Source organism: Muscardinus avellanarius (genome assembly GCF_963383645.1).
Source record: "Muscardinus avellanarius genome assembly, chromosome: 10".
Lineage (NCBI taxonomy): Eukaryota > Metazoa > Chordata > Mammalia > Rodentia > Gliridae > Muscardinus > Muscardinus avellanarius.
The window spans coordinates 77143785-77167864 of NC_137796.1; the positions used below are offsets into that span (position 1 = coordinate 77143785).

Here is a 24080-nt window from a genome sequence, read left to right on the forward strand (position 1 = left end):
TTATTTATTTACTTTTGGTGGTACTGAGGCTCCTGGAAACCCTTCTACCTCCGGGCTACACTCCCAGATCTATTTTTATACTTTTTTTTTATTTGGAAACAGGGTCTCTTAAGCCAGCGCGGCTGGCTTCGAACCTGCGCGATCCTCCTGTCTCCGCCTCCCAAGCGCGGGGATTACAAGCGTGCGCCACCACAGCCGGCTATTGCCTGTGGTTTTAATACCAGGCACTGGGCACTTGCCAAGCACCACGCCTTTCTCAAACCCATGGGATGCTAAGTGAAGCAACTTAACTAAGTTAAGTAACTTGCCTGGAACTAAAGTCTCTCTGTATAGTAGAGTAGCTCCAACATGTGATTGTTATTGCCATTTCTCTTTATGTTGCTTACAACTGGGTAGTTTTAGGGTCAAGGAGAAAAGGCTGGCAGAAATGGAGTGACTAGCTGGGTGTGGTGGCGTCCACCTGTTATCCCAGTTTTGAAGAAGCTGAAACAGGAGGATCACAGGTTTGAGGCCAGCCACGGCAACTTAGTGAGACCCTGTTTTGAAATAAAGATAAGTAAATAAAAGAGCTGGGGGTGTAGTTTGGAGGTAGAATGATCTTGGTTTCAATTCCCAATACCAAAACAAAACCAAAAAATAATGTCTCGTAAATTCTTGGCCCTTTCTGCCAGGGTATACCCTGCAAAGGTAGGCACAGGGACACAGATCTCCCAGGATCTTGAGTTTGGAGCTTCCCAGTGCATCCAGGACCACTCTGCAAGCTGGGAAGGATTCAGGGAAGGCCTGACTGCTGGTTAGGGTTCTGTCAAATGCCTAGTATCTAAATGTCTCCTAATTACATCTTCCTGTTGCTGTTTTCTTCCCTACAGATTGTGAAAATCAGTCTATGCTAATCACGTAAGTGTCTCTTCTGTCTCTCAGTCTATGTACATATAATTAGGTCTGTGCCTTACACATATAATTAAGCCTTCTCGGAATTAATTGAGGGACTTTATAGGAACTCTGAAGACAGTGAGTGGGCTTAACAGGGCAAGTGAGGCTGCACCTGCTGAACTGATGGGGAGGACTCATGTCACCAGCGCCTCCCCACCTGCTTGAGTGTCCAGGCTGGGAGCTGAAATGTGGATAGAAACGAGTACCTTTCTATGCTTCCCCCCTCCTCTGTGCCCAATCTCTCTTCCTGGCTCACTTTTCCACTCCCATTTTACATCTGCAGTGGAGAATCTGGTGCTGGCAAGACTAGGAACACAAAGAGGGTCATCCAGTATTTTGCCAATATCGGAGGAACTGGCAAACAGAAGACAGGGCCGACAGGGTAGACTCGGGGTCTGGATCCCTTCTTCAGACTTCTGTGGCACATCCTTAGTCGCTCCCTGGGTTAGAAGCATTTCATGGATGCTGAGACTGAGATTTTTAGAGAAATGACTCAGGTAGAGTCACACAGGAAGAAGGTGGCCACAGACCCTGGTCCCTGCCCCAGAAGTGCAGCAGTAGAGCCACTAGTACTTGGTAGGGGAGAAATGAGAACGCAGGCTCCTCATTAAGCTACCTCTGCAGGCCCTGGCTGCCCCAGGGACACAGGAGCATTGCCTAGGCCAATGGCAGCTATAGAAAGCTGACAATGAGCTGGGTACAGTGGCAGACACCTGAAATCCCAGTTCACGGGAGGCTGAGACAGGAGGAGAATTGCTAGTTCAAGGCCAGGAAATTTAGCAAGAACCTGTTTCAAAATAAAGAAATAAATAAAAAGGGATGGGGCTACAGCTGAGTGGCAGAAGGACCCTGGGTTTAACCCCAAGTAACACACACACACACACACACACACACACACACACCTGACAAAGAGAAAAGCAGAGCTTTGGAGGCAGATTCAAGATGCACAGTGAAGGGCTTGGGGGCCTACTCCGAGATCTTGCCACCAACAACAAAGTGAAGAAACAACAGCTAAGAATCAAAGCTGCCAGTGTTCCCAGGCACCCCTCCTGATATCACAAGGCTGCAGAGGGACAGATATTACCAGGACTGGCCCTGTCCCCAAGTCACTACCTTTGGCTGCTCTGGCCCTGACTTCCCAGGCTCCTCAATGCCATCCCCGTCCTGGGTTCTGAGCACATAAACCTAAGTCTCTCAACTCTGGGTACCTTGGCAGTAGCCGACTGCTCACCCTTCTTTGGGCCTTTTTTTGGAGGAGAGAGTCAGGAGTCCCTAGAGGATCAAATCATCCAGGCAAACCCTGTGGTGGAGGCCTTTGAGAATGCCAAAAAGACACCAGGAACAACAATTCCTCTCACTTTATAAGTGTGAACAGTGGCAATGGGGTCCCCCAGGGGTGGTGGGGCGGGAGCTGAGAGTCTGTTCCAGGCAAGAAAACTGAGGATGATTGAAATTCAGGTGAAGGGGACAGTCAAGTTGAGATGTCTTCCTTCCTAGAGGTCTTTAAGGACGGTCACTCTGGGTCTAACCTGCAGCAGAACTCATCTGCATTTGATCCAGGGCACTGCTGCAGACACTTGGGTTACAGGGTGACAGAAGGACTGAGAAATCACATGTGGAAACCAGAGATTCACAGCTGCAGGAAGCTGCGACCCCTTCCAGGCTAGGGGGACCTAGAAAAGGGGTCCTGGTGGACTCTGAAGCCAGAAGGGGGGTGTGCAGGGTTAGGGTTCTGTGAGCTGAGTCACAGAAGGAACTCAGTACTTCCTGAGGCTCCGCCCACAGAGGAGCAATCCACCCTTCCCTCCCCCCAGTCTCCTGGGATGGGGTTGGGGTCTCTCACTGAGCTACCTGAGGAACCCAAGGAAACCAGGCTGAGGAGCCTGCAGGGGTGGGGGCAGGTGAGCGTAAGAAGTAAGGGCAAACAGGCCCAAGAGACAGATGGACAGAGATGCTTGTCCCCAGGAGTGTCCATTTGTGGCTCTGCCACTAATTAGGGAGAAGAATGGGATTTTTCTTGATAAGGATATTCCCTACCGCCTGGCTGGCTGGCCAAATTCCCTTAAGACCTGACACCAAGAAAGAATTCCTAAGGTCTCAGCTTCTCCTACTGAGCGCTCTTCTCCCCCCAAAAATGCCCCAAACCACAGGCCCCAGATCTACCTCCAACTTGTCATCTTCTGGACACATCTTCATGGGCCATCACCTAGCCCACTTCCATCCCACATGGCCTCCTCGCAATTCCTGGGGGCTGTGGAGGAGCATACCAAATTGGGGCCTCATTATTGTTTTTGTTGATGTTGATGATGTTTGCGGTGCTAGAACCCAGGGGCATTCGACCTTCGAGCCACACCCTCAGTCCTATTTTTTTTTAATTCTTTATTTTGAAACAGGGTCTCGCTGAGTTGCAAAGGGTCTCACTAAGTAGCTGAGGCTGTTTGTGAACTGCGACCCTCCTGTCTCGGCCTCCCAAATGCTGGGATTACAAGCGTGCGCCACCACGCCTGGCGAGCCTCAGACTGTTCTAAAGCCATGAGCAGCCTCCCTCGGGAAGCCTCCCCTCTCCTCCCCGCTGAGGATAAGTTCATCCGAATCCACTTTGAGAGTCCAGGCGAACTAGCTGGAGTTAACATCAAGAGCTATAAGTGAGACCCCTTTAAAAGGAGTCAAATAGGCAGCTACATGATTTTTGAGGCCCTTCGTTTTTCAAGTCTTTTATTTTGAGAGCAAAATGAAAACTAGGGGACCTTATTTTTAAAATATTAAGAATTTCAAAACAGCCACAGAGAAACATTAAACAAACTATACCAAGGAGCCCAGGAAGCCAGCCTCCTCTTCCCCCGGGCCTTGGGAGAGGGAAGAGTGGGCTCCCCCACTGGCAATTTCATTGGGCTCTGTGGAGAGGGGAATCCTGCTTTCCATGGAACCTGAACTCCAGGGTGCTCTGCGCTTGCCAGCATCTTTGCTCATTTTTTCCCCAGATCTTTTAGAGAAATCTCTCCTCTCACAGCAAGCAGGATCCTGGTGTCTGTCTGTCTGTCCCTGCACTTGCTTTTCCCCTTTGTTCATAATGAAAGAATTCTCACGTGTGAAGGGTCTTGCTTCACCCTTGCGGTTCTGCAGTGATCGCTTTGGTTTAAAGATATGGGAGCCACGGATTCCAGGGAGCTTTCTTGGTGTTCTGCTCGCACAGCTCATCCTCAGGATAGTCGCATGAGGCTTAACACCACTGTTGGCCACTTTCACAGGTGGGGCTTGGAATGCCAACAACTCCTGGCTGAGGCGCAGACCCGGAACATGAGGCTTCAGACCCTCGACTCAAACTTGCTGTCTCTGAGCTCAGTGCTCAGACAGCAGCACCGAGGTCAGCTTGAGACCATGGTTGATCCAAGGGCCAGTGCTCCCATAAGCAATAACAACAGGCTACCCTCTGAGCAGACACGGCCCCTGCTGGCTGCGCAGCTTGGACAGCGGAGCATGCTGGAGAGTACAGGCACCAGCTTGCTCTACTGTCCACGGCAGCCTAGCTTAAGACATAAGGTGGAGCCGGGCGTGGCGGCGCAGGCTTGTAATCCCCGCGGTTGGGAGGCGGAGACAGGAGGATCGCGCAGGTTCGAAGCCAGCTGCGCTGGCTTAAGAGACCCTGTTTCCAAATAAAAATATTTTAAAAAAAAGGTCTGCGAGTGTAGCCCAGAGGTAGAAGGGTTTCCAGGAACCCCAGTACCACTAAAAAAAAAAAAAAAAAAAAAAGTGGGAGGAGGGATCATTCTTACACACACACACCCTCCTAACCCACTAACCAACCCAGTCAGAGATGAAGACACTGGGCAAATTGGGCAACCATACCTAACCCACAGGTAGGCTTTATTTGTGTTGGACACAGTAGACTTTTAAATCCATGGTCAGCGTTTTGAAATTGGGAGATTTCACATAAAAATCCAATTTCCTGATTACTCTGCAAGAAGCAGAAGAACCAGTGCCTCAGAGCCTGCCCATGGCACAGGCTACTACGGCACTAATCGGGGCAGCTGAGTGAGGGTGGAGTTCGGAATCTCTTGCTCACCACACTCCCCACCGAGCCCTGTTACTTCCTTGATACAAGGAGCGAAGTGGTGGCCACCATTTATCTTCCTCCTTGTGCTGCAGTTTTTCTTTATCGTAGAGAAACAAGGAAAGGAAAGCACTTCTTGTACCCACATCTCTTCCAAACATTAAAAAAAAAAAAAAAGCTAGACCAAGAGGGGGCACACATCTGAAGAAAGCTAGAAGTGAGAATGTGTTTTTGTAAAAGCAACAACATTCTCATGTGTGTTCTATGCAAATGATGGTATTGCTCAAGGCTGTCATTATGTTACCAGAGAGAAGAAAGATATGATTTCATTTATTCTCCAAATTATGCAGTGGGAATCCTCCAGGTGCCAGGGACTGAGCCGAGTGACAGGACACGGCTGAGTCCCTGTAACTCTCTTACCACTCTAAAGCTCTTTGTGTGGCACTCACTGTTCCAGTCCCTCTGGGTGATCCCAGAGGGCAGGGACCACATCCTCTTCAGCTCCAGAGCTCCCACCATCATATCTGATAGGCGAGAGACATTTAGAGACATGGGCTAGAAAGGAAAGGGAAGAACACTGCAGGTCAACAAGCTGTTAAGCTGCTTTGCTGCTCTTGGCAGAGTGTGTGTTGCTGGTCTCCAACCTGAAGGAATACCACTGCGTGAGCCTAAGGGGTTACCCCGGTGGACGACGGGGACGACAGGGAGGAGCTGCAGCTTGCAGACCCGAGTGGACGCGCCTGGCTAGCAAAGGGCAGGGAGGGCTCAGCTGAAGCTTCGGGACCTGGTATGTGCCAGAACTGGGGCAGGGGCCCGCCCAGAGCTGCCAGACAGCAGCCCAGCGCGTTCCCTGGAGAATTCTGAGGTTGCACCTGGCATTTATCCCCAGCCTGTTGTAGCAAGGCAAGTTTCTCTTTGCAGAGTTGAACCGGAATTCCCCAAGGACTCAGTTCTCTACCTCACACGATGTCACCTCCTCCCCAGCCCAGCGAGAAGTGACTCTCTGGTCCTCCCAGTCCCTGCTGCACTCCCTGTCTCCTTTTTTTCGTGGCAGTGAGCACTTGTGATTTCTGTTAGGATTAGTCATGCGCCGCTTAATGACGGATGAGTTCTGAGAAAGGCATTCAGCGATGTCACCGTGAGAACATCAGAGAGTCTGTACACACACCTAGGTGGCACAGTTCACTACCCATAGAAGCGAATGGTATTTATATGCGGTGTAGCCTATTGCTCCCAGGGCCATGAAGAACAAAATGATGTGAAATTAAATCGAGCAAAAGAGAAACTATGCGATCAAAAGAACAGCAAACCCAAGACGTGTGAAGCTGCTGCCAGCATAACACAACTTACTGTTTTCACAGTAAATGGTTTTTATAAGTGGAAGGAGTACATTCTAAAACAACAATGAGAGTGTCGCAGAGTAAAGACCTAAGTAATGGCACAGGTGTTTGCCATCAAGTGTGATGTACTGTATATAATTGGGTGTGCTATTCTTTTATATGACTGGCAGCGTGATAGGTTTGTTTACAACAGTATCTCCACAAATCAGTGAATAATGTGATAGAAATTGTTCAGCTCCGCTATGCTTTTAGGATATAGCCACCAAACTTGCAGTCCATCATGGACCAAAACATTATTATATGGTGTGGTTGTATTGTGTATTAGGTCCTCTGTCTCTGATGATAGAATTGATTCCTGATTTATCTTGGCCTTCTCTCCCACCTACTATGAAGCCTTAACAATAACAACAATGATTATAACAACAACAACAACAACGATAATAATAATATTAATAATAATAATAATAACTCTCCTTAAGGAATGCTTACTCTGTGTCTAGCACTGGACTAAACATTTCACACATCATTCTGATGTAGACTTACAAGTCCCATCTTGCAGAGGGCTAAACAGAGGGTAATAAGGTGAAATAAAAATGTCTGTTCTGGGCTTCTTGGAGGAAAATAAATATACCTCCTCCCCAGTCAGGATGTATCTGACTCCAGAGTCCACACCTTGCCATTGTGGCCCATGGGGTGGCCCCACGTTGACAGATTCATGGCTTCCACAACATGGAATGAGAAACCAAGAGTCCCTTAGCTTTCTCCTCCCTGCTTAACAGGATGCCTTTGACGTGCTGGGCTTCAGCTCTGATGAGAAGATCAGCGTTTATAAGCCAACCCAAGGCATCACGCACTTCAAGAAGATGAAGTTCAAGCAGAAGCCCAGAGAGGAGCAAACCAAAGTGGACCCCACCGAGGGCAGGCGGTGGGCTGTGGCTGCCCAGGGACCAGACAGCTGATGGCAGGAGTTCCCTGCTTTCTGGGCTTCCCTGCCATTTCAGAGGCACATCAGATGTTCGGCTCCTTGGGGGCTGCCAAGCAAACACATTTCTTGGTTGTTCCAACATCACTCTTCTCAAAAAGGTATGATAGCATTGGAGCATGATTTTGATTTCTATACTTCACTTTGCCACTCGATCCAAGAAAGTGCAGAAATCACCTAAGATCTTTCACTGATAAAATAAAGTCCTTCCTTACCCTCCATTTCACCCTCTTCCAAGACCACACAGAAGGTGCTGGGTGGCTCCTGGGTGTGGCTCCATCTTCCTTTCATGCACCTGCTTTTTCCATCTGTACTCAGTGGCTGACAAAGTCGCCCACCTCATGGGTCTCAATTCTGGGGAACTCCTAGGCCCCGGGCCACAGTAGGCAACAAGCTTGTGCAAAAGGGCCAGGACGTGAAGTGATGCTACAACTCCGTCGGGGCTCTGGGCAAGGCTGTCCACAACAAGATGTTCAAGTGGCTGGTGTTGAGGATTAACAAGACCCTGGACACCAAGAGGCAGAGGCAGTTCTTCATCGGGATGCTGGACACTGCTGACTTCGAGATCTTCGAGGTACGCCTGGCCTCATAATTGGTTTCTGCTTCAAGGTGGCCTTCATTTTATCCGCTCCTCTCACCAATGGTTGTCTTATTTTTCATCTGGGACCCGGGGAAGGCCAATCTCAGTTTGCTGCTAGGTCTCTGGCTTCCAGACTCCAGAAATTTCCATCTCATTTATGGTGCCAGTCATTAAGAATGGATGGAACCAGTGGTGTGCCAGAGCCCGCCTGTACTGGCTTTAAGAGCTGATTGTTAAATTCTCTGGAATTTCAGGAATTCTGTGAGCCAGTTGACATCATGTTGATAGCTTTAAATTAGCCCTGGGGTAAATATTTACCCCATGGAAATTGGCAAACACTACAAAAACAAGGTGTTTTTTTGTTTAAGAGAGAGAACTGATGTACCAACACACTATTGGTGGCATATAGTAGGTCCGATCTATAAAGTATTTCAAATAATTTCCATCCCTGGAAAGAAAGTGATTTTGATTTGATTTGTTTGTACTAGATATTGAATCCAGGGGCATTCTACCTCTAAGCTACACACCCAGCCCTTTAAAAAACATTTTTTGTGTGTGTGCCGGGGGTGGAATCCAGGGGCTTTTCTATCTCCGGGCTATACTCCCAGACATATTTTATACTTTATTTGGAAACAGGGTCTCTAAATTGCTGAGAGCCTCATTCAGTAGCTGAGGCTGGCTTTGAACCTGTGCGATCCTCCTGTCTTAGCCTCCCAAGCGCTGGGATTACAAGCATGCGCCACCACGCCCAGCTTTAAAAAAATTTTTTTTTAACTTTGAAACAGAATCTCACTAAATTGCTGAGGCTGGCCTCCAACTTGCAATCCTGTCTCAGCCTCCCAAGTCCTAGGATTACAGACATGCACCAAAAGTGGGTCTTTCCACAATGATTGTAATTTGCCATACAGGTTGCAATTGTGGCTGCCTGGGGTCCAGGTCCCAGAATCACCACTGTAGGGGAGGGTAACCAAACCACATCTCACTGGGCCAATGGTCAGCGTTAGGCACTTAGGGAAGGCCTGATCCCAGTGGGCTCTCGATGCGTTCCTGCATGCACTCGGCTTCCTCCCCGGTCCTGGGAGCAGCTGTCTCTGAGCCTCGGCTGATGCGCCCCTCCCTGTCTTCCCACCACAGTTCAACAGCTTCGGCATCACCTTCACCAATGAGAAGCTGCAGCCATTCTCCAACCACATGTTCGTGCAGGAACAGGAGTACAAGAGGGAGGGGATCGAGTGGGTCTTCACCGACTTTGGCCTCAACCCACAGGCCTGCATCGACCTCTTGGGAAAGGTGGCCTGCATTGACCTCCTTGGAGAGAGGCCGCGGCCATGGCTGGGGCCTTCTTAGGAGAGGACATCATGGGGACAAGTTGGGAGGTGGCACTTGGCTTCCAGGCAGTTGGCAACACTGCCAATGACCTTCATTGGTCTGACCTCTAGCTAACCCTCTGCAAAATGGGCATAGTACTGCAAGGACAATACTGTCTGTTGGGCTATTGTAGGCCACAGTTCATCAGATCCTCATAACCACTGGATATTATGCCCATCTCTGAAATGGGAACACTGAGGCATGGAGAAGGGAAATCACCTGTCCAAGTTCCCACAGTCTGTGAGTGACAGAAGTAGGCTCTAACCTAGGCAAGAGAATAGTTTCCACTGTAATCATACCACCTGAGAAAAAGGAAGGACAGAAGGAAGGAAGATCCTGTTTCTAAGGCTTATCCTTGGTCAGTCAGAGTCAGGTATGTAGGAAGCTAAGGGCGTGCACTGTGAGAGCGGCCTGCGCCTCTCCAGAAGGCAGAGCCTCCAAAACCAGGCTGTGTGCACAATCCCCTTGTCCCCCAATACCTACAGACACCTCCCTGTCCAGCTGTCACTGACCTAAAATATCTTCATCCTTGAGCTTTGGGGTTAGGCCTTGTCCTCTTCCAGAGTCTTCTCTTAAATCCAGGGCCTCCATGGATAGGGGGCAAGTGAGGTCACTAACAGTGTTTCCGAGCTCCCCATTTTGTATGAGAAGAGACCTAGAAGAGCAGAAGGTCCCTGGCAGCCAGGAAGATCATCAGGAAGGGACAGATAAAAGTGAGTCAGAAGCATGGCCAACAGATGTCACTGGCGTCTTCCTGAAGGCCACACTTGCCCAGGGCCACTGTTAGGTGGAGCTATCTGGCCCCTTTAGCCTTCAATCCTCCCTTCGGGTGGACTGAACAGATTCTAGTCTCTTTCATGTCTAAATGGACATGGGGTTCGGAGATGAAGGAATGGAGTGCCCAGAGCTATTCCCAGGGGTTACTGACCTGAGCTCTGCTTCCTGGCCAGCCACATGGGTTTCTACCAGCGGCCAAGGCCAAATGCCAGTGCGGTCTCTTTGGGATTCTGTAACCTCCTCTAACACTATCCTGTCCTCTTCCCTCCTGGCCCATGGGCATCTTCTCCATCTTGGAAGAACAGTTGGTCTTCCCCAAAGCCATGGATGCCACACTCCAGGCAGCCCTGTAAACAATCCCTTGGGTAAGTCCAGAAACTTCCTCAAGCCAAGGGGAGCAAAGGCACGGGGCCTGAGGTCAGCTTCCAGCCCACCCACTACGCAGGCCCTGTAAGTTCCAGGTTCAGCATCTTCTGTGGCCACCTACTGGCTGCTGTTCACCCCCCGTAGTACAGGTCCACCCTGACCTGTCCCCCACCCCAAGATGTCCCTGCCTCCATTCAACACAGCCACGATACAGCGGGGTGCTCTGCCAATTGAAATGAACTCTGGCTCTCATCTCCCTTCATCACTTGTCCACTGGAGAATTCCAAAGCAATCCAGCCAGAGATGTCCATTAGGAAGCAGCCGGTGCCTCATGCCATCAGCCCTGCCAGGGCCACACCAGTGTCTCTGGCCCTCAGTTTGATGGCTGAATGTCAATCTTGGCTAGAAATGACAGCATGTGGAAAAAATTTCCATAATCTCATTAATTACTTCCAGCTGAGTAATTTGTCCCTCTGACAGCTGGTAGCCTCCGAACCAGTAAGTGACATCTATAAAGTAGATTTTTAACTCACGGCAGATGTAGTCCATGGGAAAGAGGGACTCAGGTTCTATTTGTATAACCGATAGGGTGGTAACATTCATCTAGCCAGCTTATAAGAATGTGTTTGATTTCCTTGGGATTTCAATATTACTCTAAGTGCTGACACTCTTGTTACCAGCAGAGTTTGCTGAGCCTCTGTGGGTTTAACTGCAGGAAAATAGCAGTCTGAGGATGATGCTGTCAGAAGAGCCATGACTACACTGGGCTTCGGGGCTGAGATTTCATATCATCAACTATAACAATACCAATTACTCACAAAATGGATCAGGCTGAAACAGAACAAACAGCAGGCTTGGAGACAAATTGTAGTGCTCCAGCCCCCCCAACCTCCCTTACACTTAATGAAAAGAGCTCCATATCTATACCAATGAAATATTCAAAGTCATCCAGGTGTGGTGGCACATGCCTTTAATCCCAGTACTTGTGAGGCTGAGACAGGGGGACCACGGGTTCAAGGACCTTGTGAGGCTGAAACAGGAGGACCACAGCTTCAAGGACAGCCTCAGCAACCTATCAATAGTCTCAATAACCCAGCAAGACCCGGTTTCAAAACATAAATAAATAAATAAATAAATAAATAAATAAATAAATGGCTGGGATGTCATTTAGAGGTAGAATACCTCTGAGTTCAATCCCAAGTACTAAAAATAAAATAAAAATTCAATTGGGATCTGCACATTTCCAAGAAGGCCCTAAAATAAGGCAGTAAGATGAAGAATGCTGAATGTCTATCATGCTGAACAGGAGATGGAAGGCTCCCAAACTTGGCTTCTCTTTCTTTCTTCGGTTATCTACGCTCAAAAGAAGAAACCAAAAGGCCCCTTCCTCCTTATCCATCCATCTGAGCCACATGGCAAAATGGGAAACAGAAATTGCAGAGTGTCCAAAGCCTGGTGCGATGGCACATACCTGTAATTCCAATGACTCAGAAGACTCGGGCAGGAGGACTGCATGTGCAGGGTCAGCCCGAACAACTTAATGTATAAAAATTTAAAAAGTAGCCGGGTGTAGCGGTGCCCAGCATTTGGGAGGCTGAGACAGGAGGATCATGGTTCGAGGACAGCCTCAGTTACTTAGTGAGACCCTTTGCAACTCAGTGAGACCCTGCTTCAAAATAAAGAAGAAAAAAAAATAGGGCTGGGGGTGTAGCTCGGAGGTAGAATGACCCTAGGTTCCATCCCTGGTACTGAAGAAAAAAAAAAAAAAAGTAAGGCCGGGCGTGGTGGCGCACGCTTGTAATCCCCGCGTTTGGGAGGCAGAGACAGGAGGATCGCGCAGGTTCGAAGCCAGCTGCGGGTGCTGGCTTAGGAGACCCTGTTTCCAAATAAAAATGTAAAAATAGGTCTGGGAGTGTAGCCCAGAGATAGAAGGGCTTCCAGGAACCCCAGTACCACCAAAAAAAAAAAAAAAAAAAAAAAAAAGTAAAAGGGCTGGAAATGTAACTCAGTGGTAGAGTGGAACCCCTCTGGGTTCAATCCCCAGTATGGAAAGAAGGAAGGAAAGGAGGGAGAAAGGGAGGGAGGGAGGATGGATTAGTTGGAGTCCAATTATCCAGATATAGGGAGCCTCCAGTCCTGGGTTGATAGAGCCAGGCTCCCACCAGGCAATGACTCTCCAGTGTCGTAAGAGGGATGTATTCTCCTCAGCAAGGAGAGACCTGAAGCCCTTGTAGAGATTTCTTCATGCAGCTTAGGGTTCTGGCAGCCATGGCCAGTCACTGACAGCAAGTCCACCTAGGAAGAACAAGACCTGAGCATCAGTCAGGGAGCCTCAGAGTAGCCATCAGAACAAGCTGTATAGGAAAATGCCACAGCCCAGGTGAGAACTGTGAGTCCTGGTTTATGGGAAGCACTCAGAATGGGGTGTCCAAATGGATGATGAGGCCTCCAACTCAGACTGGGGTTCAGGACCATCCCAGACACCATGAACTGCAAAGGGACAAGGATCAGTGCCCCAGGAGATGGGGCTGATGGTAGGTCCCGGGAGCCAGAGCAGAGCAGAGCTACAGGGGGAGATCCAGGTAAGAGACCTAGAAAGGGAAGGCTGGGCCCCCCCTCCCTTATCCACTGGCATGTGCCCCCATCTGGGTAGCTTACAACCTCAGGGGTTGGCTGGAGAAGAATAAAGACCCTTTGAAGGAAAGAGTGGTGGGCTTTTTCCAGAAACCAACTCTGGCAATCCTGGCCCTTCCCTTCAGAGAGGAAGAGGCTGTGGTATGGATGGTCTCTGGTGGTATCCAGGCTCCCTGGGCTGCCGCCATTTAACGGCCAAAATGGGAAGGGAGTAAAGCTCTCTTATTCAAATCTTGCTGAATGAGTGCACGGCGGGGTGAATGAAGGATTGAAGGACACCATCGAGGTAGGCCGTGGGTGATCCTGCAACAGAGAGACGTTCATGCGCCCTGGAGGCCTCCTTCGGCTAAACTGATCACTGGGCCTGTGTCACCTCTAGGGGGAGTGATGATGCTGTGGAAAATTGACGCCTAAATTCCCTGTGCTTCCCCCACTTTCTTTTTCTGCCTCTTATGCAATAGAGGGCATCTGGAGCATAGGGGAGCCCCTGGGTGGATGCTGCCCCATGGGGTTGCCACTCAGCTGGGCAGGAACTGTCAGTTCTCTTGGGCTTAGCGATATTTCATCACCAACGTGCACATTCTTCCTCCTCCTCTGGCAATGCGAGCAGTTTGTCACCTTGTGCCAGCACTAAATCACAAAGGGCTGTAACACTTGCCAGGGGGCCCAACAGTTTTGACAATTACACCAGGGTCGGCCCATTTGCCCACTCCCTGGTGAATTTCATTTTCCTGGTGTGAGGGTCCCACCTCATTTAGTCCCAAGGGAAGCCTTTTTAAATTCAGAAAATGCCTATGCTTTGGCATTGAGTACTTAATGGGGCTCCCTGCCTTGTGCTGGGTACAGATACAAAACATGTTTGTCTCTTCCTCAGCTGGAAGCAAAAGGGTCCTCTTTCATGACAGTCTCCAACTTCTACAGGGTGAGCTGGTGCTGCCCAAAAGCCACCTAGAGTCCAGTGTCCCCAACCATGCCTTTCAATGGTGTGATAGTTTGGCTGCTGCTTCATGGCCAAGGAAGGGATTTCATTTTTCTGTCTGTGATTGCTTCTTTAATTCAGGAAGTCTTATTCCCTTGTTTTTGTTTTTGTTGTTCTTATTGTTGTTGTTGGTGGTGGTGGTGTGTGTGTGTGGTACTGGGGTGGAACCCAGGGGCTTTTCTACCTCCGGGCTATAATCCCAGAATTATTTTATAATTGATTTGGAAACAGGGTCTTCCTAAGTTGCTGAGAGCCTCACTAAGCAGCTGAGGCTGGCTTTGAACTTGTGCGATCCTCCTGTCTCAGCCTCACAAGCGTGGGGATTATAAGTGTGTGCCACCATGCCTGGCCCCCTTGTTTTTGTCTTTTTTTTTTTTGGTGCATTATAGTCTCACATCATAATGTAGATAATGTTGACAATGGCATATATTCACACAATACTTGGTGCCCCCCCATCTCCCCATTTCTCTCCCTCCCAATACTAAGTGTCCAGGCTAACAATGCTATATTCACATGTATACACATAGTCGCATGTAGCATTTCCATTAATGTCTTCAGCTTTCTTCCTCCCCTACCCTTCCTCCTTGGCTTCATTGAGGTTTCTCCTCCATTATCTGGAGTCCCTCTGGTATCCCAAATATGTCCTAGCTTGAACGTATTACAAAAACATATGTCCCTTTTCTTTCTGTGCTTGGCTAATCTCACTTAACATAAATGTTCTCCAGGTCTTTCCATCTTCTTATGAATGACATAATTTTGTTCTTCTCTATTGCTGAATAGAATTTCACTGTATGTTATACCAACCATAAATCCACTGAAAAAGAAATTCAGAAAACACTTCCACTCAGGATCTCCCACAAGAAAATAAAATACCTAGGAATAAACTTGACCAAGGAGGTAAAAGATCTTTACAAAGAAAACTATAAAACACTGAAAAAAGAAATTGAAGAAGATCTTAGAAGATGGAAAGATCTTCCATGTTCATGGATTGACAGAATAAATATCATTAAAATGGCCATCCTCCCAAAAGTGATCTACAGATTTAACGCATTGCCCATTAAACTACCAAGATCATTCCTCACAGACATAGAAAAATCAGTCCTTAAATTTATCTGGAATAACAAAAAGCCCAGAATAGCCAAGGTAGTTCTCAGCAACAAAAACCATGCAGGAGGAATCACAATACCTGACTTTAAACTATACTACAAAGCCATTGTAATAAAAACAGCATGGTACTGGCAAAAGAACAGACATATAGACCAATGGAGCAGAATAGAAGACCCAGAAACAAGTCCACACACTTTCAGCCAATTGATTTTTGACAAAGGGGCCAAAAAACATACACTGGAAAAAAGATAGCCTCTTCAACAAATGGTGTTGGCAAAACTGGTTAACCATATGCAGAAAATTGGATGTTAATCCCACTTTTTCACCCTGTACAAAAGTCAACTCACGATGGGTCAAAGACTTGGAAATTAAACCAGAGACCTTGAAGCTCCTTGAAGAGGGCATAGGTCCAACACTACAACACATAGGCACAGACAAACATTTCCTCAACAAGACCCCAAAGGCACAACAAATTAAAAGGAGAATCAATACATGGGATTGCATGAAACTGAAGAGCTTCTGTTCAACAAAGGAAACTATCAAGAATCTCAATCGAGAGCCAACAGAATGGGAGAAGATTTTTGCCACCTACACCACTGATAGAGGACTAATATCTAGAATATACAGAGAACTCAAGAAACTCAACACTAAGAAAACAAAGCATCCAATAACAAAATGGGCAAATGAACTAAATAGACACTTCACAAAAGAAGAAATTCAAATGGCCAATAAATGCATGAAAAAATGCTCAACATCACTGGCAATCAGAGAGATGCAAATCAAAACTACCCTGAGATTTCACCTAACTCCACCTAGAATGGCCATCATTCAAAATACAAACAACAACAGATGCTGGCGAGGATGTGGAGAAGTGGGAACTCTAAGACATTGTTGGTGGGATTGCAAATTAGTGCAACCACTTTGGAAAACAGTATGGAGAATCCTCAGAAGAATGGGAACAAATCTACCATTTGATCCAGCAATACCACTGTTGGGTATCTACCCAAAAGAAAAGAAACCAAACTACCAAACTAATGCATGTGTATCTATGTTCGTAGCTGCACAATTCACCATAGCCAAACTATGGAACCAGCCAAGATGTCCATCAACAGATGAATGGATTACAAAACTGTGGGATATGTACACAATGGAATTTTACTCAGCCATCAAAAAAAAAAAAAAAACTCAATTACATCATTTTCAGGGAAATGGATGGAACTGGAGGACATTATGCTAAGTGAGATTAGTCAGGCACAAAAAATAAGAAATCAGATGCTTTCCCTAATATGTGAGAGTTAGGGAGAAAAGAGGAGCAAACAAGACAACCTAAAGGAGGAGAAAGGAGGTGGGAAGAGGAAAATCTCTAAAGCTCACAATGTACTTAAACATATTGAAGTCAATCACTAAGCCAAGCAAGGGAGGGAGGGACGGGGAGGGAATGGGGTGGGATTTGGGTAGGGGTTAAATCAGCGATGAGTACATGTTTGTACACACAAGTTTTTTACCCCAATAAGTTGTATGAATATAATGCACCAATAAAAAAAAAAAAAGAATTTCACTGTATGTGAATGGAGTCTTATTCCCCTTCATCTGAGGAGGCCACAGAATCATAACTATTGTTAGATGGGAAAGACCTTAGGAAAGTCCAGTCTAATTGCATCATTTTCAGACTGAAACTCAGAGATTTAAAAGAAACCTATGCAACACAATAAGTAGATATGTCAGGGCCCAGACAGGGGTGTGGTGGCCCATGGCTATAGCCCCCGCTACTTGGGAGGCTTAGCTGAGAGGAACACTTGAGTCCGGGAGTTTTTGAGACCAGCCTAGGCAACATCTGACAAACCCATCCCTGCCTCTTATCCAACAGAGGTCATCTGGAGCATAGGGAACACCATGGGTGGATACTTTGAAAAGACTCCATGTAAAAAAAATTGTTTTCCCCCCGAGATATCAGTGCCCAAGATCTTGTGTCCAAGAGGTGGCTGATAGGTCTTCTGGGATGGCCACAACTTTTGCAAAGTTTGGAAGTTAGTGGAAATACTTGCCAAAGTACAGAAGTGCAGCCAACAAGAAGTTGCGTGAAAGAAGATTTCAATGTTTCTCAAGCATCAAGATGTCCGAGGGCAGAGTGGGCCACCTCATTGGAGGAATCCAAACCACGGAGGAGGGTCCATCCGTCAAAGAGGTTAACAGTAGGCAGGATCTTGCCCACAGAGATCCTGTGGCCCTTTCTAGTACTGGGATTCTGCAGTGAACCAGCCCTGAATCAGATGAACTTTGTTTCTTTATAAACCATGTCACCCCAGCCGGGCGTGGTAGCACATGCCAGTAATCCCAGCGTTTGGGAGGCTGAGACAGGAGGATTGCGCAGGTTCAAAGCCAGTCTCAGCTACTTAGTGAGACCCTCTGCAACTCAGTGAGACCCTGTTTCAAAATAAAGAATAAAAAATAGGGCTGGGGGTATCGCTTGGAGGTAGAATGCCCCTGGGTTCCATCCCCAGCACCACAAAAAAAAAAAAAAAAAAAGAATAAAGAATAAAGAAAACCATGTCACCCCAGACCTAGAATATGGCTCTATCCAAAGGAACTTTCTGCAAGGATGGAAAAGTTCTCTTCTGCACTATCCAGTATGATGGCCACTTAGCCCCATGTAGCTAGTCTATACTAGAAAAGGGGCTGGTGTCACTGAAGCACTGAATTTTAATTTTTTTTTTTTTTGGGGGGGATATGGGAATGGAACCCAGGGACATTCTACCTCCAAGCTACACACCCTGCCATCTTTTTTATTCTTTATTTTGAAACCAGGTCTCACTAAGTTGCCGAGGGCCTCACTAAGTAGCTGAAGCTGTCTGCGAACTACGATCCTCCTGTCTCAGCCTCCTGAAGGCTGGGATCACAAGCATGTGCCACCACACCCAGCTTGAATCTTTTTTTTTTTTAATTTATTTTTTTTGCAGATCTGGGGATGGAACCCAGGGGCATTCAACCTCTGAGCTACTCTCCCTGCCCTACTTTTTATTCTTTTTTAAATTTGAAACGGGGTCTCACTGAGTTGCAGAGGGCCTCACCAAGTAGCTGAGGCTGTCTGCGAACCGCGATCCTCCAGGCTCAGCCTCCCCAATGCTGGGATTACAAAGGTGTGCCACCATGCCCGGCTTGAATCTTAATTTTAATTTAACTTTAATTAATTAGACTCTAAATACCTCTCCTGAGCATGGTGATCCTGAAATATCATTGCTGAGTTTCACTTACTTTTTTTCTTTTTCCTCCATCCCCAGGAGTAGCTGAACCGGCTGATGACCACCCTTCACAGCACTGCACCTCATCTTGTCTGCTGTATTGTCCTTAACAAGTGTAAGCAGTTGGGTACAATGTGGGATCATGTCTTCCTGCTGGAAGTCCTGAGGGCCTACGAAGTTGATGTTCATTCCAAATGAAGTCTATCTTAAATTGTCAGGGCTGGAGAGGACAAAACAGGGATCAGAGACAATCCCCAACAATGGATCTTCTAAAAATCATATTCTAAGCCAGGTATGGTGGCTCAGGCCTGTAATCTCAGTATTTGAGAGGCTGAGGCAGGAGGATGGCAAGGTTGCAGCCAGCTTTAGCAACTTAGTGAGACCTTGTTTCTAAATTAAAAAAAAAAAAATTAAATAGGGATGGGGTGTAGCCTGGAGGTAGAAGGTCCTGAGTTCTATTTCCAGTATCATAATAAATACATTTTAAAAAATAAAAATCATATTCTAGTTGCTTTATAAAGCAGAATGGAGACCAACCAGCCAGAAATCACACTTAGGGAGCTTTTAAGCATTGGCCAAATTGTGAGGGACCTGGAACTACTTGGACAGAGACAAAAGTCTGTGATTGACAGCAGAGATGCTCATCTAGCCTCCTTGGTTGGTGAGGCCTGTCCTGCCCAACTTCAGAGCACGGACTCTCCACCCTGTGTCCATCCTGGCAGATGTTGTAGATGCCCACCTGACTGTGCACCAGCTAGCTTGCAGTGCTGTCCTGGAAGGCATCTGTATTTGCAGGAAGAACTTCCCAAACAGTACCTAGAGTTCACACAGGTGAATGGTATCTCCCTGACACATTGCATGCAGCGCTCAGTCTTCAAGGGACTGACTAGCGGATCAGTAGAATCCCATCGTAGCACCATGGGTGCCCTGTCGATACCAGCTCGTTAAAACTGCTTTCTTGCATGTTGGCCCAACTTTCAATTGCCAGCACCTGCATTTCTGTTGCTGCTGGAGCCTGCTGCTCCTCCCTGGCAGGCTGAAAGTCCCAGGAATGAATGCTTCCGAGGAGCGCAACAGAGAGATGTCCATGTGCCCTGGAGATTTGGTGTATAAATACTTCAGCTCCCTCGCCCTCCTAGGAGGCTAATTCTGTGGCTTTTTCCACACTGGCCCCCAGACAGCAGAATGTAGCAAATATTAGACAAAGGTTCTCCAGGTTTTTTTTTTTTTTTAACAAAGCCTTGATTGGTAGGAAACCTGCCAATTTCCATGGTATATATACTCCCAGGGCAGCTTCCCTTGTTTCACAACAGCACTGAGCTCCAGCTGCCCGCTGTGACCCCCTACCGTGACAGCATCTTTTGTTGGCTTTCTTCCTACTTCCCAACTCTAACACCTACCAAGTAAACTAATTACCACACCTGAATCTTTGTCTCAGGGTCCACTTCTACCAAACTAAACTAAGACCCTCCCTTTACAGATGAGCTTCATCCACTCCCCCCCACTTGCTATAACCTAGGGTCCAGATAGAGGGATGGAAAAGGTAACTAGAGGTCACCTTTTCCAAGCCCCTCCCTCCGAAGTCCCCACCTGGAGAAAGACTTGTCCAGAATCACAAAGGGGACTGCTGGTGGGTCAGGAAAAGAAAATGTTCTCCTAGACACTCTGCCACACCTTGCTGAGGGAGGTACCTTACAGGGTTAAGGGGAGGTACCTTACAGGGACGTTCACTATGTCAGAATCACGTAAACAAGATGGAGGTCATGGGTATAAAAGGTCGAGTCCACATGTGATCCCTTTGGTGTATTCATTTCGAGTCACCCTCCATGCCAGTCTGGTATGGAGCTGTATTTCTATTTTCTGTATTTCTTTCTAATAAACTTCTTTAAGTCTTAAAAGAAAAAGAAAAAGAAAGTGTTCTCCTACGCCTGGCCCAGTAAGGGCCCTTTTCTCTACTCCCAGCTCTGTCAGGAAGGGAAGGACTTTGGTTTCTCTGTCCTTTGGAACACCTCTGCCCTGAAACCCCAGCCCATCCCAGTACTCACCACAGGCAGTTGCCCTTCCCCCAAATCCCGTCAGCCTCATCTCCCTGCCTACCTCGGACATCTGTAAACCAAGCCTGATCCTTATCTGGGAGACCATGTCCAAGATGAGTAACTAACTGCATCTATATACTTTGTGTGCTACCACTTTGGGTATGATGGTGACTGGCAGCTGTCTCTCTTCTAAGTACCAAATGCTCAATCCCAGTGTGATTTCCCAAGGGTCTGTTGACAATAAGAAGGCCTCAGAGCTGCTCCTTTCAGCCACTGATCTGGATTTCAATGAATACAAAATTGGGCTTATCAAGGTAAGGTCTCCTGGTGGAAGTGTCCTCTCTACACCCACTCAGCTTTGTCCCAAGAAGGTAGGCGTTGGGGTACCAACTCCAGCTTGGCCACTGAGCGAGTCCCTCGGCTGCTGAGAGCCTTGGTTTTCGCCTCTGATAAATCAGAGCTGATAATGCCAATCACAGGATTTGGGGCAATTAGTGACAACATGCATAGAACCCAGCTCAGCACCGAGTGGTACTTAATCAATGGCAGAATATTTCTTAGTACTGTATGAAGCCTAAGAATTTAAAAAAAGAAAAGCCCATAGAATGTAAGTCTTGGATCTGACCAAGCATGATAATTTGTATGTGCAGGGCCTGGGTGGCGAAGCCCTGCAATCCCAGCTCACCCACATGGCGAGCCCTGAACCCTGAGCTGGCAGGTGAGTAGGAGCTGACTCAGACAGGGCAGCCTTCTGATCCTGACTCATGGGGCCCCGGCCACCCTATGTCTGTCCCACTTCCTGGGCTGCCAGGTAAAAGGAAAAAGACTTGTTAGGATTGTAAGGGACAGCCAGGCCAGTGGTGCAAGGTATCCATCTACAGTAGTCTCGCCAGACTGCACCCCAACCTGACAGCCAGGGTCACGCCAGAGGAGCACCAGCTCAGCAGTCAGGAGTGCCAGGTCTAACGCCTGCCTCTGTGTGGCCAGGAGCAGATCACCTGCCTCTGCGAGCCTCATGCATGAGGCAGGCTTGGCGCAGCAGCTTCCAGCCTCCAGTGCATCTGGCGGCACTGCAAATGCCTATGGAGCACGCGCTGTGTGCCGGGCTCCAGGGACACACTGTGAGAACAGGACGAGGCTCTAGCTCCCTGTGGCTTCCTTTACATTGGGTGTTTGCAGAATTGTAACCCAGCCAGAACTGTTTGCTTTGGCCTCCTTCTTAATTAGGACCTGCTGTGTGTAGCTAGATCGACTTATGGGGACACCCGAGTTTTGTCACAGAATTACTGAATACTTGAGCTGCAAAGATCCTTGGAGGCCAGTGCTTCGCTCCTTTTCCCACCTACCCTTGGCAGATGGGGAACTTAAGAAAAGCCTGGAGAGGGGGTGGAAGTGGCGTGCCCAACTTCACAGAAGGAGGCAGGACAGAGTAGGCATCGGGCCCCTCCACCAACACGTGTCGCCTGGGAAGCCAACTCTGACAGTTCCAGAGTTTGACATATGCCACTGCCTGAGCAAATGGCTACACCTTGCTCGTGTTCAATGGTTGCACTGGCTACACCAGCTGCAGGAAAGGTTCTGGGGCTACTGGGGACACTGTTGTTCTCTGAAGACCAGGCCAACTTCAGCAGCAGGTGCAGAACAAAGGCTAGGCTGGTTCCACCTGTAAACTGTGTCCTTATCGTTGCTGTTGGCTCACATGGGCCCCATCCTCAGCAGCACGCGTGCCTCTTAAGCTAAACCTCAATGACAAATAGTTTTGAAATATCGAGAAACCTTTTATGACACCAAGCCCCATTTCTCTTTACTGTGATGTCTAGCTCTATGGGAGGGGTTCTTGCAGGGTGGGAGGTAGAGCATTCTTTTCCTACTGAGACTCAACTGGGGGCTTGCTCTCACATGTGTAGAATTACCATGGAGCTAGGAGGTCTTGGGGCTTTGCAGTCAGCATTCTCCCTGGACAGGAGGAGAGACCAATGCCTCCTTAGGAGAGAGACCTGACCAAGGTGGTATAGCACACCCACAGCAGGCAGAAGCCAGCACACATCTCCCTGTCTTTCTGTCCTACAAGTATCTTCCATGTCCACTTTAAAGCATGTAAAATGAGGAAACGTAATGAAGGAAGCACTTGTGAATTCCTTTAAAAACCTGGAACGTAGCTGGGCACAATGGTGCATGCCTTTAATACCAGTACTTGGAAGGCTGAGACAGGAAGATCACAGGTTTGAAGCCAGCCTCAGCAAATTAGCAAGACAGACCCTATTTCCAAAAATAAACTTTTTTTTAAGGGCTAGGGTTATAGCTCAGAGATAGAAAGCCCGTGGGTTCCATACTCAGTCACCAAAAAAACCTCTGGAATGTAGTCTTGACTCCTCATTCCCAACAGTAGCAACCCCCGTGGGTCTAATTTTGTGTGTGTGGTTATACTAGGGATTGAACCTAGGGATGCTCTATAACCACACTACACCCCATCCCTTTTACATTATTTTATTTTGAAGCCAGGTCTTGCTGAATTGCTGAGGCTGGCCTCAGATTTGTGATCCTCCTGCTTCAACCTCCTAAGAGGATTACAGGCATGCATTGCCATGCCAGGCTTCCCTGTTCTTGGTTTTTACATTAACCATATCCTTGCCTTTTAAAAATCAGTCTCATCACATATGCAATTGCTCCGGGGCTTGGTTTTTAGCCTCATTAAAGTATCACACTTTTTTAAATTTGGAAACAGGGTCTCTTTAACCAGCGTGGCTGGCTTTGAACCTGCGCGATCCTCCTGTCTCTGCCTCCCAAGCGCAGGGATTACAAGCTTGCGCCACCACGACCGGCCTGTTTCCAAATTTAAAAAATATATATATAGGGTTAGGGATGTAGCTCAGAAGTACAATTCTCCTGGATTAATTCTCCAGAATCCTCCCTTTCCCCCCCCCAAAAAAAAGAATTTCAAAATCACCTGGGAGGATTCTAAAATATCAAATCCTGAGCCCCATCCCAGAATTCTATTTGAAATCACCTATGTCTGGGCATCTGAATCTTCCAGAAGCCCTCCAGGGAGATGTGCTATGCATCCAGGCTTGAGATCTATGCCGACAGGATGGTCGCCTGTACTAGGGTATGCAAATATCCAACTTGATGAGGGAACATCCAACTATTTTCCAAAAATCTGTGGCAATCCCTCCCCCCCATTAATCCACATCCTTGCCAACACCTACTTTATCCGAAGTCTTAAGTGTTGCAGGGAGGAGGAGAAGCAAATGGTATCTTGTGAAATTTGCATTTCCCTGAAGCTGGATGTTTTTAGCTCTTTTTTCCTTTACTACTTCTTTTTTTTTTTGGGGGGGGGACTGGGGATTGAGCCCTGGGGCACTCTCTCTCCAAGCTACACCCCCAGTCCTATTTCACTTTTTAGTTTGAAACAGGTTCTCACTTAGTTGCAGAGGGTCTCACTAAATTGCTGAGCTGGTCACAAACCTGAGATCCTCCTGTCTCAGCCTCCCAAGTACTGGGATTGCAGGCCTGCACCACCGTGCCTGGCTGTTTCCAGCTTTTTCTAACACGCTCTGCAAAGCTGGCATTGCTATCCTGGGCACGAGTCCCACTCACCAACACCACTTGAAGCCTGAAGCTGTGTAGCACCAGTAACACGTGATCTTTTTTATGCAAAATCCGCTCCCCTCCCCCAATCCCATCACTA

General features: G+C 47.7%; 1 protein-coding gene across 1 annotated transcript in view; it reads left to right on the plus strand.

Moving 5' to 3' along the window:
* Positions 1-3465: 3465 nt before the first annotated feature.
* The window catches only part of MYH16 (myosin heavy chain 16), a gene marked incomplete at both ends in the record, with an annotated part of 52631 nt that continues 32016 nt past the window's right edge, over positions 3466-24080 (plus strand). The window contains 10 exon segments of the mRNA XM_080703835.1: positions 3466-3578; positions 4182-4473; positions 7104-7242; positions 7625-7669; positions 7672-7727; positions 7731-7880; positions 9021-9176; positions 10304-10379; positions 10382-10426; positions 10429-10481. Of these exon segments, the coding sequence (XP_080559961.1) occupies positions 3466-3578; positions 4182-4473; positions 7104-7242; positions 7625-7669; positions 7672-7727; positions 7731-7880; positions 9021-9176; positions 10304-10379; positions 10382-10426; positions 10429-10481 (1125 nt within the window).